General features: G+C 48.5%; 1 protein-coding gene across 3 annotated transcripts; it reads left to right on the forward strand.

Moving 5' to 3' along the window:
• The first annotated feature begins 8,506 nt into the window (after positions 1 to 8,506).
• Positions 8,507 to 14,357, forward strand: KRT3 (keratin 3). Of its 3 annotated transcripts, XM_010596904.2 has the most exons (11): positions 8,507 to 8,730; positions 8,761 to 8,889; positions 9,031 to 9,242; positions 10,370 to 10,590; positions 11,147 to 11,207; positions 11,555 to 11,650; positions 11,970 to 12,134; positions 12,587 to 12,712; positions 13,010 to 13,230; positions 13,577 to 13,611; positions 14,080 to 14,357. In XM_010596904.2, exons 1-11 carry the CDS (start codon positions 8,640 to 8,642, stop codon positions 14,355 to 14,357), a joined length of 1,635 nt encoding a protein of 544 aa, XP_010595206.1. In that variant the 5' UTR covers positions 8,507 to 8,639. The 3 variants fall into 3 exon arrangements, with proteins under 3 accessions (XP_010595206.1, XP_064140251.1, XP_003405087.1); XM_064284181.1 differs by having other exon boundaries at positions 8,507 to 8,859; positions 8,941 to 9,242; XM_003405039.2 differs by having other exon boundaries at positions 8,507 to 9,242.
• Positions 14,358 to 15,356: the final 999 nt, after the last annotated feature.

A 15,356-nucleotide genomic window follows, 5' to 3' on the forward strand; every position in this document is an offset into this window, starting at 1 on the left:
CACAATAGCCATGGAAGAGTCGTCTATTATTTCCGCTTTACAGGTGAGGAAACTTAGGCTTGGGGAGGTTAGTAATTGTCCATTAGCATACAGTAAGCAAGAGGCAGAGGCAGGGTTCAAACCCAGGACTGCCTGGCTTCAAAGCCCATGTCTTATCCCTCTCAGGCATGGTTGATAGGAGCCAACGGTTAAAGAAGGGACTAGAAGCTTGCCTGTATTGAAAGAAGCACAGCGTCTACATCACAGTTGGTAAGGGTCCTCCTACTGGTTTTGGTGAACATTAAACCACTTCTGAGTATTATATTATAATGTTGTTGTTGTTTGCTACCAAGTCAATTCCGACTCATAGCAACCCCATGTGACAGAGTAGAAAGGCAACATAAGGTTTCCTAGGGTGTAATCTTTATGGGAGCAGATTGCCAGGTCCTTTCTTCCTCAGAACTCCTGGTGAACTTGAACGGTTAACCTTTCAGTTAGCAGCTGAGCACTTAACCACTGACCTACCAGGGCTCCTTTTAGGCACCACAATTTTAAGAGGTACATGAACAAAGTAGCCTGGGTTCAGAGAAGAGTCCTGGAAACCACGTGTACTAAGAACTGGGAGAAGTAGCTGGGTATGTTTTGTTGTCGTTAGCTGTTATTGAGTCAGTCCTTGACTCGTGGTGACCCCATGCACAACGGGATGAAATTGCCGCCCAGTCCTATGCCATCCCCGTGATCGGTTGTGGATCGGACCGTTGTGATCCATAGGGTTTTCACTGGATGATTTTCAGAAGTAGATCGCCAAGTTTTTTCTTCCTAGTCTGCCTTAGTCTGGAAAGTCTGCTGAGCCGTGTTCAGCGTCATAGCAGCACACTGGCCTCCACTGACAAACAGGTGGTAGCTGTGCATGAGGTGCGTTGGCTGGGAAGGGCACACAGGTCTCCCTCACGGAAGGTGAAAATTCCACCATTGAACCACCAATGGCTCTGGAGAAAAGTTTCTGGGAATTCAACAGGATTTTCCAATATTGGAAGAGTTGTCATACAGAAGCTAGTGAAGTTTGCAAGCATTCCTCTGGGAGGCCAGCTGAGACCAAATTCATTTCAGTTCATTCACATCCATTGAAGGCCTGCCAGGGCCAGACACCAAGGGGTACAAAGGCAAGGAAGACAGTTGGGCACAGCACTCACAGGGTTACAGTCCAGCAGAGAATCCAATGGAGAATCTCAGCTCTGCATTGCAGGGCCTCTCCAATGGACAGAGCTGTCTAGTGGTGGAGAAGGCCGGTTGGCGCAAGTTCGAGACCTGAGGCTGGACGGACCCCAGGTAGGTCGCTGTTGTGTTATTGCCAGGGTTCTATGGGTCCAGTGGGCACAAATGTTGGCAGCCTGAATAAACAGTGTGTCTTTCACATACATGTACTACCATTTTTGAAATGTGTATGATCACAAAATGCAATTGTATTTAAAAGTATTACTGAATTCATAGTAAAAACAATGTTCCCGAAGGATACTGAAAGTATAAATTCTGACATGCGTGAAGGTCAACACAATTTTTTTTTCTTTTTGTACTTTAGATGAAGGTTTACAGAACAAACTAGTTTCTCATCAGCTGGTATACACATTGTTCTATGACATTGGTTAACAACTCCACGACATGTCAACACTCTCCCTTCTCAGCCCTGGGTTCCCTATTATCAGCTTTCCTGTTTGCTCCTGCCTTCCAGTCCCTGCTCCATGGCTGGTGCAACTCTTTAGTCTTGTTTTGCAGCCTGTTCAATCTTTGGCTGAAGGGTGAACCTCAGGAGTGACCTCATTACTGAGCTGAAAGGGTGTTCAGAGTCCCTATTCTTAGGATTTCTCCAGTCTCTGTCAGGCCAGCAAGTCTGGTACTTGTTTTCGAGTTAGAATTTTGTTCTACATTTTTCTCCAGCTCTGTCTGGGACTCTCTATTGTGATCCCTGTCAGAGCAGTCAGTAGCGGTAGCCAGGCACCATCAAGTTTTATTGGTCTCGGTCTGGTGGAGGCCACGGTAGATGTCGTCCATTAGTCCTTTGGACTAATCTTTCCCTTGTATCTTCATTATTCCTTGCTCCGGAAGGAGTGGGACTAGTGGAGTATCCTAGATGGCAGCTCACAGGTTTTAAGACCCCAGACGCTATCACCAAAGTAGAACGTAGAACATATTCTTTATAAACTAAATTATGCCAATTGAGCTAGATATTCCCCGATATCATGGTCCCCACAGTCCTCAGCCCAGCAATTCAGTCCCTCAGGGAGTTTGGATGTGTCTATGGAGCTACCACGACCTTGCCTCATACAAGCTGTGCTGGCTTCCCCAGTATTGTGCACTGTCTTACCCTTTACCAAAGTTTCCACTTAACTTTAAGTCAACATAATTTTTTAAAAAATAATTTTTATTGTGTTTTAAGTGAAAGTTTACAAATCAAGTCAGTCTGTCATATATAAGCTTATATACACTTTTCTCTACACTCCCACTTACTCTCCCTCTAATGAGTCAGCCCGTTTCCTCTTTCCAGTCTCTCCTTTCGTGCCGGTTTTGCCGGTTTCTAACCCTCTCGACCCTCCTATCTCCCCTCCAGATAGGAGATGCCAACACAGTCTCAAGTGTCCACCTGATACAAGTAGCTCACTCTTCATCAGCATCTCTCTCCTACCCATTGTCCAGTCCCTTCCATGTCTGATGAGTTGTCTTCGGGAATGGTTCCTGTCCTGGGCCAACAGAAGGTTTGGGGCCCATGACCGCCGGGATTCTTCTAGTCTCAGTCAGACCATTAAGTCTGGTCTTTTTATGAGAATTTGGGGTCTGCATCCCACTGTTCTCCTGCTCCCTCAGGGGTTCTCTGTTGTGCTCTCTGTCAGGGCAGTCATCGGTTGTGGCTGGGCACCATCTAGTTCTTCTGGTCTCAGGATGATGTAAGTCTCTGGTTCATGTGGCCCTTTCTGTCTCTTGGGCTCATAGTTATGGTGTGACTTTGGTGTTCTTCATTCTCCTTTGATCCAGGTGGGTTGAGACCAATTGATGCATCTTAGATGGCCGCTTGTTAGCATTTAAGACCCCAGACGCCACACTTCAAAGTGGGGTGCAGAATGTTTTCATAATTGACTTAGAAGTCCCCTTAAGCCATAGTCCCCAAACCCCCGCCCTTGCTCCGCTGACCTTTGAAGCATTCAGTTTATCCCGGAAACTTCTTTGCTTTTGGTCCAGTCCAGTTGAGCTGACCTTCCGTCAACACAATTGTTTGATGTTAAAAGGGGCCTTTAGACTCAGAGAGGTGTGGGCACCAGGGTAATTGTAGACAGGTAAGTGAGGCTTCTGTCAACCCCAAATTCACTGATCCTAAGAAACGGAGTCAGGAGTCCCTGAGCAGAGCAAATGGTTAAGTGCTGGCCTACTAACTAAAGGCGGGTGATTCAAACTCAAACAGAGGTGCCTTGGAAGAAAGGCCTGGTGATCTTCTTATGAAAGGTCATGATTTGAAAACCCTATGGAGTAGCTCTACTCTGACACACATGAGGTCACCATGAGTCGAAATCAACTCAACAACTTGTTTTTATTTATTTATTTATTTTTAAAGAAGAGTAGCCAGGCTTTCACTGGTGCAGAAGGCACTAGAGCTAGATTTAAGAAGACGTTGTTAGGTCAGGGTGGTGCCTTGCTGGCCTGGGCAAGTCAGAAGATTTGATGAATCGCTTTCCCCGGGGATCCTAAAGAGTAGAGGAGAGGCCAGGTGGGTGTCTGCCTCGAGGTAGAAGAGTGAACTGGATAACCTCCTGGCTGCAGCATCCTATGAGGCTCTGGTTTTTTTTTTTTTAATAGCTTTTATTAAGCTTCAAGTAAACGTTTACAAATCCAATCAGTCTGTCACATATAAGTTTACATACATCTCACTCCCTACTCCCACTTACTCTCCCCGTCTTGAGTCAGCCCTTTCAGTCTCTCCTTTCTTGACAATTTTGCCGGCTTCCCTCTCTCTCTGTCCTCCCATCCCCCCTCCAGACAAGAGTTGCCAACACAATCTCAAGTGTCCACCTGATATAATTAGCTGAGGCTCTGGTTTTATACATTGCAATTCAGTGACTCATTCTTTCCTCTGGGGAGAAAGTACTTAGGATACTTAGGAAATAAGCTTCAAATAATCCAGATGCTGGGGTAAGTGTAAACCAACCCTGTTTTCTCAAAATATTTATTGGGTCCCCCAGGTTCAGAGGGCTGGGCCCGACCATCAAGAATTTCAACTCACTGATTGCCTCCTCCCCTTCCATCACTTTCATTGTTCATGACCCTCCAATCAGAATTGACATTCTAGTCTTTACTAATGTTCTCCCCAGTCCTTGCTTTGTTTCCTGTCCGGTCATGGTTCAGGTCATGTCTTCTCTGTTACCTGACCCCAGAGTAAGTATAGGTTATGCCCTTCTTTCTATTCCTCCCATTGTCTGCTGGGGAGGGCCAGGCCCAGAACTACCTGATGACAGTGGTGGTTGTGATTTTGCTTCTCAAAACTTCTCCCCCAGGTTAATTCCCTCTAAAGGAATGATAAACATGGCTCAGAATCCATGGTTTCTGGCAATGGCTGGTATCCCCCTGATGGGGGCAGTAAGGTACCCTGATTCACTATGGGTTCAAGAATTCCCAGGGACCCATTGCTCTGAACTTCAGGCCCCACACGGTGCTAGGCAGCAGCCTCACTTCTATGTGACCCAAAAGGCAGGCCCTTCATCCTGTTCTTACTCACTTTCGCAGAGGCTTCTTCCACAATCCCTCTTTGCTCCAGCCAGGCCTATCTCACCACTATACTGGTCAGGGCTAGTACTGCAAATCTGAGAATCCATTCTGCCTAATGTAAACTGAAAATAGCTTACTAAAGGACACTGTTGCTCATGCAGTGGGAGCTCTGCAGCCTGGAACCGTGCTCAGTCACACCTGGGGTGCTCTGGTGAAAATAGTGTAGTCACTGCTGCTTGTGCTCGTGATGCTTGGGGCTGGTTGGCCAGCCCATAGGAACCAGATGTGTCCAGCATCGTGCCCTCCAGAAAGGTCAATTCCTCTGCCTATGGCTACCGCCTTGAACTGTCTACTTCAGAATCCAAGTCTTATGGGGGTCCATCTCATTGGAAGTCTCCAGGTCACAGCCCTGGACTCCTGCTGTGAAGGAATCTGGGAATATATTTTCTGGAATTTACCAAAGGAGGGTGGGGATCAGGATGTGGAATATTACCAAAATGTAGGAAAGGTGTTCAAAGATGTTGGATAGCCACAAACGACAAGAATCTACCATGATCTTGACTCCTTGAACCCAACCATGCTTATTTTCAATGCTGAGCCTTGGCTCATGGCCATCTGGGCTGGAAGGTCTTTCCTTCTGCCTGTCCACGTCCTGCTCTCCCTAAAAAGCTCAGCTCAGGTCTCTTCACGAAGCTTTTCTACATGATTCCTCCTTTTCATTGCTTTTGGGATCCTTCCCACTCTTAAAACACCTATAACAACTAAGTACTACTTATCTGATAATAGTTATTATACATACTATATTTTATAATATATATCATATATATTATGTTGTACATATTATGTAAGTATATATAATAACTAAGTAGTACTTAGTTATTATATTACAGATATTATATTTTATAATATATATTATATTTCAGAAGAAAATCCTGGTGATCTACTTCCAAAGCACCAGCCATTGACAGCCCTGTGGAGCACACTTCTACTCTGACACATGTGGGGTCACCAGGAGTCAGAACTGACTTGACAGCAACTGGTACTGGTATATGTTATACCATAACTACCATACCAGATTGTATTGTATCATATCTAAATATGTATAATAACCAAGTAGCACTTAATTTTACAAGGTCTTGTTTTATTTGGCTTGTCTGGATTGCGAGCTCCTTGAAAACCACTCTGCATCTCTGGATCACGTGGTGACCCACAGAGTCAACGCTCAGCACACACTCCTTGTGTTTGTTCACTGACTTCTCTTGACTGGGCTGGAAGCTGAGGCCAGCTCCCTCTCAGGCCAGGTTGTGGAGCTGCTGTTATCTCTATAGCTCTAACCTCAAGCTGTGCTCACATTCCCCCGTGGAGCCTCACTGGATAATTTGCAAACAGAATCAGCATTTTCTTGGATGCACTCTTCTGGCAGGTATGAAAGCTGAAATTTTTGCTGTGCAGTATTCACTGACTTGCAAAAAAAAAATAAAATTGAAAATAATTGTGAACCTTGGCTGAAGGCTTACAATGTGCTGGGTGCTTTATAGGCATGACAAAGACTCTATGAGAGAAGTACCATCAGTAATGTTATACATGAGAAAACTGAGGCACGTAGAGGTTAAATAACTTGATCGTGAATATGCAATGACAAAGCTGAGATTTAAAAACTGAGTCTGCCTGGCTCCAAGGTGCATACTCTTACATATTAAAATAAAAAAAATGGCCTAATTTTTGTGTTACTTGTCTTGAAATACAGAGACTTCATTCATTCAGCTATGTTCCTATGAGATCCAGAGGGCAGAGATGAATGACCATCTTTGATGGTTAATGAGGCTGAAACACTAGAATTTAAGCAGCCTTGGTCATAGTCTTGAGGAGAGTCTGGTCCAGCCCTGAGTTGGGTTAACTCCCCAGGCCCTGGCTCCTCTGAGGGAGCAAAGAGAAGGCAGATGTCCGTGTGACCAGCCCTGGGCCAGGGTTAATTTCACATTCTATTTACGGCGTGGACAGCAGTTGTGGAAGATTAGGGATATAAGTCAGAGATGCTGGAGAGGAGATCCCAACAATGGGCAGAGGGGAGATTGTGTAACCTCAAGTGCCTAGTTAACTTCCAACATTTTTCCACTGGGGTCTTTATTTTGCTGTACATTTTCCTAAATATGAGCCCCAAATTTGAGAAACCTGGGTTCCTCATGTTAAGATGATCTCAATTAGCTTCATCTACCATATGTAATGGGATTTGAATCAGTTTTCTGTTTTACCTGGTTGTAATCCAGCATAAGGGCTTAATTAATTGATCGATTAATTCACTCAACCAACCAAACAACAAATCAATGACCGAACCAACCAACCAAGCTTTATGAGTACTTATTTATTACTGCCAAAGCACTGTCCAAAGAACCAAGGGATGCAGTATGTTAACCAGACAATAAGTCTGTAAGCTTTTAGAGAGTTTATAGTTTTATCCTGGGGAGAGGGAGCAGATGTTGTATAGCTTGGAGGTGACATGGGAGAGGGAAAAAAATGTAAAAACCAGGTCACTGAAGATTTCACTCTCTCTGCTCTTGAGCCCCTCACTAGCCCTGCCCGGTGACCTTGAAGAAGCCCTGTTCTTTCCTCCTTTCCCCCGATTCTGAGGAGGCTCCTGTCAAGGCCACACAGACTGCAGCCTTGGCAGGGTCTAACATGCAGCAGACAGAATGAAAAAAGACCTGTCCTGGAGAGATAGGCAGCTGGCTAGGAAGGCTCCAGAGTTGTGCAGGAAAGCCTTCCTCTTGGACAAAGCAAGCTCAGTCCCTAGGTGTCTGAAAAACTCTAGGCAGGCTGACCCTCGTGCTTTCGGAGTCAGGTGTGTTCAGCAGTCTGCTGACTCTGCCAGCTCTGGCTCCCTGGGGTGGACGTTTCTGGAGACCTGAGGCCATAGACCTCCCTGGAGCACAGCCTCTCCACCAGAGACTGGGTCCCCACACCTGTGTGTCCTATTTATGACTGAGTGTCCAGTGCCTTGCATGGTGTTTGGCATGCATTAGGCCATCTGTAAATGTTGTTGAATCTGTTGTTGAATGGATGTTTGAGTTTCCTGCTCCCTGGGACCTGAGCTAAAACCAGAGAAATGCCAAAATGTGGGAAGCCAAAAAGGAAGCCTTAGAAAAGCCCAAGATGTATCAGCGTATTGTTTCTCTGCTTTTTCAAAACAACTACACATTTGGCAAGTTGAATTTTGCCAATGTCTCAGCAAAGTGTACAGGTGCTAAATTCCCTTTGGATAGAGGGAGAACCCAGGAGGCAGATTTGTGATGGCTCTGGGCTTTCTGGAGTGGGAGAAATCATCACTTTGTCCCCAAACCAGCACAGAGACGGGCACACAGTGGGTACTCCACAACCACGTGCAGACTATGGAATAAATTGTATCAGCCCTTCTTCTAGTTATTCATGGCATTCATTGACATAGCGTCCCTGAGTCTTTGGGAGGTTTCACTGCCTCTACCACCCAGAGAGCCAGAACTTTCGCCATCCCACCTTCCAGCTCTGGCAGGGCCCTGGGGCAGCTACAGGCAGGGAGATGGCTGCTAAGCATCTGACACAGATGAGCGAGCCTCCTGGGTCCTGTTAGACAAAGCTAGGAGGTGGCCGTGCACCAGCGTGGGGCAATGCCAGGCACCACCACCCCCCAACAGGTAAGTCTGCCACCTTAGCGCTTTTACCATTTCAGATTATTTTCAAGGTGTGTTTGGTAGCCTGGAATAAACTATTGCCTCGGAGGCAAACCCAACCCATGAATATTTGGGATTAATTATCCTTCATTTGAGCCCAACAGCCTCCTCAGATGTATATAAAGGTCTTTAGTTCCCTTCCTTCTTCCTCCAACTGTCAGTGTTTCTCCTTAACGCTCACTTTTCTCTTCACCCAGCTCTCTCACCATGAACAGACAAGTCTACAAGACATCTGGTGGCGGGAGCCAGGGCTTCTCTGGCCGCTCCGCTGTGGTCTCTGGCAGCAGCAGGATGAGCTGTGTGGCCCGCTCTGGGGGAGCGAGTGGAGGGGCCTCTGGGTTCCGGGGTGGACCAGGTGGCTTTGGCAGCAGCAGCCTCTACAACCTGGGTGGCAACAAGAGTATCTCCATCAGTGTGGCAGCTGGTGGCTCCCGGACAGGCGGCTTTGGTGGAGGACGTAGTATCTGTGGTGGTGGCTATGGAGGTGGCCTTGGGGGTGGCTATGGAGGTGGCTTTGGTGGTGGCTTTGGTGGAGGCAGAGGAGTAGGAGGTGGCTTTGGAGGAGCTGGTGGCTTTGGAGGTGCTGGTGGCTTTGGAGGTGCTGGTGGCTTTGGTGGTCCTGGCAGCTTTGGTGGTCCTGGTGGCTTTGGTCCTGGCGGCTTCCCTGGAGGAATCCAGGAAGTGACTGTCAACCAGAGCCTCCTGCAGCCCCTCAATGTGGAAATTGACCCCCAGATTGGGCAAGTGAAGGCCCAGGAGCGGGAGCAGATCAAGACTCTGAACAACAAGTTTGCCTCCTTCATAGACAAGGTAATGAAGGTTCTGACTGGACCCCCATTTCTAGGCTGTGACTTTGAGTTTGACAGTGAGACAAAGTATTCAGGATCAGTCCTGGAGGGGCAAGGCTGGAAGGGGAGGGGTTATGTAGAACTTTAAGGTCTGGGAAGATATTCAGGGCTGACGAGTTTGTCCACATGTAAAAGTGAGTGGGAGAGTCAGGGGTGGAAAGACAGTGGTCTCCTATTTGAACCTGAGCATACTCAAGTCCTGGGTGTCTAAATGTCTGCTCAGGTTTTCCACCTATTGCTTTATCCAGGCCTAGGCTGGCAGAGCTCTCATCCCTGAGATAAGCTGAGGCCAGGGACACAAGGGCCATAGCCACTAGCGTGGAAGGGTCTGACCCAGAACTGGGTCAAACATGAACTTTTCAAACATGAGCTGCCCTATGTGGCTTTCCAGGTGGCCCTTTCCCCTACATGTTGCTGTGCCAAACAAAGGAAGCTGATGCCCTGCAGAAAGGATTAAAGAGGTTTAAGTTGAACCTTAGTCCCAAGGAGCTGTAGAGAAGTTGGCAACTCACTGTGCACCCTTTACCAACCTCCTCAGGAAAAGATGAGTGTTTGGTGGCCTTTCCCAGGCAAGGATAGGTCACAGTCTGTCTCCCTCAAGGCTCAAGAGACTGCTGTTGTGCTGATTACGGCATTTCAATCAGTTATCAGTTCCTAGTGATTCATATTCTTTGAAGAGCTGGACTTTCAGTGGAGCCTTAGATGGAAATGACACTGCTGAGGTTTCTGCATGTTTTTGCAGAGTGCAGGACTTTTGGAAGTTGGAGTTGAGTGATGAAGTTCACAGAAACACGGAGGGATCATCTTTATAATTCTCTGCTCCAAGGCAGGGGCTGCTTCCATTTCCCCTTACCCATCTCTCCTCCTTTAGCAACGTTCCAAATCACGCCGTACCTTTAGTACCCTAACTGATGCAACCGTCTGACCACAGTCTCCAGCTACAGTCGGAGCCCATCTCCACATCCTTTCTAGAGTGTGCCTTTGTGCTGGCGAACCAGGAGATACAGAACCCAGTCCTACCTGAGCTAAGACCCTTCCCCTCCTCTGCTGCAAGCATTGCCTGATGTTGTTCCTCCCAATGCATTGCAGGTGCGGTTCCTGGAGCAACAGAACAAGGTCTTAGAGACCAAGTGGAGCCTCCTCCAGCAGCAGGGCACAAATTCCATTGCGGGCACCAACAACCTTGAGCCCCTTTTTGAGAACCATATCAACTCCCTGCGGAGCTACCTCGATAGCATCCTTGGGGAGAGAGGACGCTTAGACTCAGAGCTGAGGAGCATGCAGGACTTGGTGGAGGACTTCAAGAGGAAGTGAGTGATGGGGCAGGAGTGGGAAGATGCCACGGGCCACCCTGTCCCAGAGTCCTGGCTCTCACTGCCTTCCTGCTGACTTCTGGGCAGTGGTGTTGCCTAGCTCTTTTCCTCTCCTTGTCTTCACGGAGGAGAGCTTGGTTCATTAAGTTCCTCCTTACCTTCCTTTTCCAAGTACAGTTCTTTATAAATAAAATTGTAGTTAAGAGGGACAACTTTAGAGTTGAAGAAGCATTTCCTCATGAGCCAGGTTGGGGGCGAGGGGAAGAGAAATCCTGGTTCTGGGATTTGAAGGATTCTGGGACAACTTATGGTAGGGTGACCAACTGTTCTGGTTTGCCTGGGACTGAGGGATTTCCCATGACAAGGACTTTTCAGTGCTAACACAAGGGCTGTTTGCCTGAGAAACTGGGTGGTTGGTCACCAGAACTAAGAGGGAGATAGTGAAGAGGATGTGTTCAGCTACAGAAGGATGGAAGAGATGAATATTCAGGGTTTCAAAGAACAGTGGTATTTATGATCACCTGAAAACACTATTTCTTTTTTACTTTCATAGATATGAGGATGAAATTAATAAACGTACAGCTGCTGAAAATGAATTTGTAACCCTGAAGAAGGTAAGGGTTGTGTGTGAGGTTCTTGGGGCTTGTAGTCGTAGAGGTTTTCAGCTGGGTTTGGGAAATCTCCTCTTACTTCACTGCCATGGGGCTGCCAACTTCAGGCAGCTGGAGGAATAAACACAAGCCAAGTGCATTTTAGTCTGGAAAGATTCCTAAAAGAATCAGTTTCTTCATCCTTAGTTTTTGAATAGGGTTGAATTTAAATCATGCCAACGAGGTGCGAATGGCTCCTTCATGTGCAGACCAGCCTTGGATAGTCTTCCCTAACTCTCTCTTGCTGCAATAGCAGTTTGTTGTTTGGTCCTTGGTGGAATAAGGCCTTTATGCTTCTGTCTTTCTCTCAGGATGTGGATGCCGCTTACATGAATAAGGTGGAGCTTCAGGCCAAGGTGGATGCTCTCATGGATGAGACCAGCTTCCTGAGGAGCATTTATGACGCGGTAAGGACTTTTCCTACTTCTGGAGCTAACAGGAAGAGGGCTGCAGGGTGAGATGCTTTCAGATTTGAGGCTGGGGCATTTTGGTACCTAGGGTCCTAGAAGGCTATCTGGGATGAGCCTAGAGACAAAGGCCTATGGAGGGTGTCCCATAGAACAGGCTGTATACATGGGGTTCTCTGAGTGGCTGGGGGAGAGGGTGGGGCAGAGGTACATTCAGAGCTAAGAATCAGTGAGTAGCATTGTTAATCAGGGGTCTCCCAGGCCTCAGTGTGCTTGTACAGAGGCCCCGAGAGTGAACAGACCCCCTCTGTGTTGGCAGGAGCTGTCCCAGATGCAGAGCCATGTCAGTGACACTTCTGTGGTGCTGTCCATGGACAACAACCGCTCTCTGGACCTGGACAGCATAATCGCTGAGGTCAAGGCCCAGTATGAGGACATCGCTCAAAGAAGCAAGGCTGAGGCCGAGGCCCTATACCAGACCAAGGTATGTGCGAGGCACCTCTCAGAGGATCCACTGAGGGCCTTGGGGAAGCTGTGGCCTGTGGGGTTGCTGGGTGGTGAGATGTCTGTGGTCAGTGGGTGGGCCCCTCTTGGTTCTTCACTCTGGACACATCCCCCTAATAGCTGTTTAGTTACAAAAACCTCACGCCCAGGGAGGAGGTGGTTCCCCTGTCCAATGCCAGGCCACATGGGACTGATTCTAGCCAGGGTAAATCACGGAACCAAGCTTGCTCAGAAGCAGGTTGGAAGACTCTTCCCATAACAATCCAGGTATTCCCTTCCCTGCTGCCTTAGGGGTGCCCATATTGAAACACAATTCAATGTCATCTTAACACATGCTTACAAAGCACCTCAGGGTTCAGTGGGTGATGCTGGGAATATAAAAACAAATCAGTAAAGTTGCATTAACATCTCATCTGCCCTTCTGTTCTCTAGTTGGGAGAGTTGCAGACCACGGCTGGCAGACATGGTGATGACCTGAGGAGCACCAAGAGTGAGATCATGGAGCTCAACAGGATGATCCAGAGGCTGCGGGCAGAGATTGAGAATGTCAAGAAGCAGGTGGGATGGTGATAGGTGCCGGTGCCTGGGAAGACTGGGGTGGGGTTGGAGGTGGGGCTAGGATCTTAGGAATCCTAGCCTGGAATGGACTTCTAGAAGTCATCTTGGGGAAGCCAGTCTAGATGGCTGGCTAATCCATGGGGAAATATCTTCATGGATGAAGACAAGATGGAGGAGCTAGGGGATGGGTGATATTGCCTGACTTTAAAATGGTTGCTAAGGGACAATCCATTCTAAACTCAGAGACCCTGAGAATCTCTCAGTGGCTCATCCCTTTCCCTACCTCCCCTTCCCCAGAACGCTAACCTCCAGGCAGCCATTGTGGAAGCTGAGCAGCGTGGGGAGCTGGCCCTCAAGGACGCCAATGCCAAGCTCCAAGACCTGCAGGCTGCCCTACAGCAGGCCAAGGATGACCTGGCCCGGCTGCTGCGTGACTACCAGGAGCTCATGAATGTCAAGCTGGCTCTGGATGTGGAGATTGCCACCTACCGAAAGCTGCTGGAAGGCGAGGAGTGCAGGTGAGCCTCCAATACCATCTCCACATAGCCCCTGGCCCAAGGTCAAATGCTGAGGGCCAGATAAGTGACCAAATAAACAGGGATGGAGAACTACAGTCTTTAGAGAGGCCCCTGCCTTCCACAGGCCTTGCAGAGAAGTACTTGCCTTTACCAGCCCATTCCTTCCCAGGTAGACAAAGTGCATCTGCAGCCAGTATTCACAGGGTCTTCTGTGTTGTTGCCCATAGAAGGGTGCGGAAAGCGTACTGACCTGCCAGGCTTCTGAACTTAGTTCTGGTTGTTACTCATCACCTTGATCTGGGAACTTTGTGATGCAGTGCCATCTTTCTCTCGCTTTCTCAAACAGGATGTCTGGAGAGTGTCAGAGTGCTGTGAGCATCTGTAAGTAGCCAAAGTAACCGTGACAATGAGAGTCCATTCTCAAATATCTGTGCTAATCAGTAGCAACTAATTAAAACAATTATTTCTAAGGAAGTGGGAGGGGTTTTCTGGGAATGGGGCAAGAGTGGACAGCCGATTGACTTTTGTAAGTGTTCTGGGTTCAGGGCAATATTAATAGATCTAGACCGTGGATGGGGAATATCCAATAGGAAGCCTATTAATGGGAGGAGACACTCAGGCTGAGTACTCTCCCAAGGGGTTGTGGAGAGTTGGTCATATATTGAAGGAGCCATTGGATAATTTATAACCACAACACGATGGGAGTGATTAATTTATGACATTAGAATGGCTCACAGTGATCATAGGTACAAAACTGCCCTGATCCTCTCCCAATTATTTTGGGTCGTTAACTGATTATAACACAGTGACATGGGCGCTGACCAATGTACTCTCCTCTCCTTCCTGCAGCCGTGGTCAGCAGCAGCAGCACGACTTCAGCCTCAGCTGGTGGCTACGGAGGCGGCCTTGGCGGCGGCTTTGGTGTAGGAGGTGGCGCAGGCAGCGGCTTTGGCCGTGGAGGCGGCAGTGGATTCGGGGGCGGCAGTGGTTTTGGAGGCGGCAGCGGCTTTGGCTCCGGCTCTGGCTCCGGGGGTCGCTGCGGGGTCAGTGGCGGAGGCTTCAGCTCGGGCAGCAACCGGGGAGGCAGCATCAAGTTCTCCTCATCCTCCCAGCGCTGCTCCAGATAAATAACGCCTGTCAGATCGCAGCCACCCCACACCTCCCTTCCTGGTCTGCGCCTCCCCTCCTGACATCAGCCAAGCCCCCAGAGCCCTCCAGGCTCCCCCCCGCCGCCCCCTTCCCCCGCCCCCAAGAGGAGAAGCTCTTTGGGGCCAGAAGACTGGAGGCTTCTTGCTCCTCCACCCAGATCTTGGGCATGCTTAAAAAGGGAATTTCAGATTTTCCTCTCTATGGCTCCTGCCTGTGCCTGTGATTGTCCCGGGGGCCTCAGCTCGTTTCCGCTGCCCTTGAGGTCCCCTCTCTAGGTGGGATGGTCCTGATGTATATAACACGGAGCTCCCTCTGCCCACCTGTCCTGTCGCCAATAAAATGCATTGTGTTTCACAGCAGGTCTCTATGTTTTCTCACGCCATCTTTCTCCCCACTGGACTGACTGCTCCGTCCTCCTCCTGGTCTTCCTGCCTTTTACCTCTCCCACATGGTCTGTATGGTCCGCGGAGTGACCGAATACCTTTCCTCTGAAACCAAGACAGTTAGCCCTTGCTGTCCATTGTGTGACATCTAAATGGGCAAGATCTGGTTGTCCGTTTATTCTTTGAGGCTTGGGGGTGGAAGAAAGCTCCAGGAGGCTGAATGGCCTCTTGGTTCTCAGGGTTGAAGCCTGAACCAGGCAAGCAGCATCCATCTCCTCCCCATTTTCCTCATTTGAGGAAACCTAAGAGGGCCTTGGATTGCTTAAGGGCTTAGGGACAGAGTGATCTTTCCCTTGGTTCCAGTCCCCACTTCAGCTGACATCCTGAAAACTTTTCCTCAACAAGCTGCCCTTGGGAAAGTTGTGAGCTGTTAAAACCCAGGGATGGAAGGATGTCCTGAGAGTCGTTTCCAAGCCTGACTCATAGACCACCAGTCCATCAAGGAAGGGTTCCACACCCACAAAACCCTCCCTTCTTGAAGCTCATAGTAAAGGTTCTGAGAAGTTCTGTTGCAAGGAAACCTGTTAGCTCTCT

The sequence above is a fragment of the Loxodonta africana genome, chromosome 4 (assembly GCF_030014295.1).
Source record: "Loxodonta africana isolate mLoxAfr1 chromosome 4, mLoxAfr1.hap2, whole genome shotgun sequence".
NCBI classification, from domain to species: domain Eukaryota; kingdom Metazoa; phylum Chordata; class Mammalia; order Proboscidea; family Elephantidae; genus Loxodonta; species Loxodonta africana.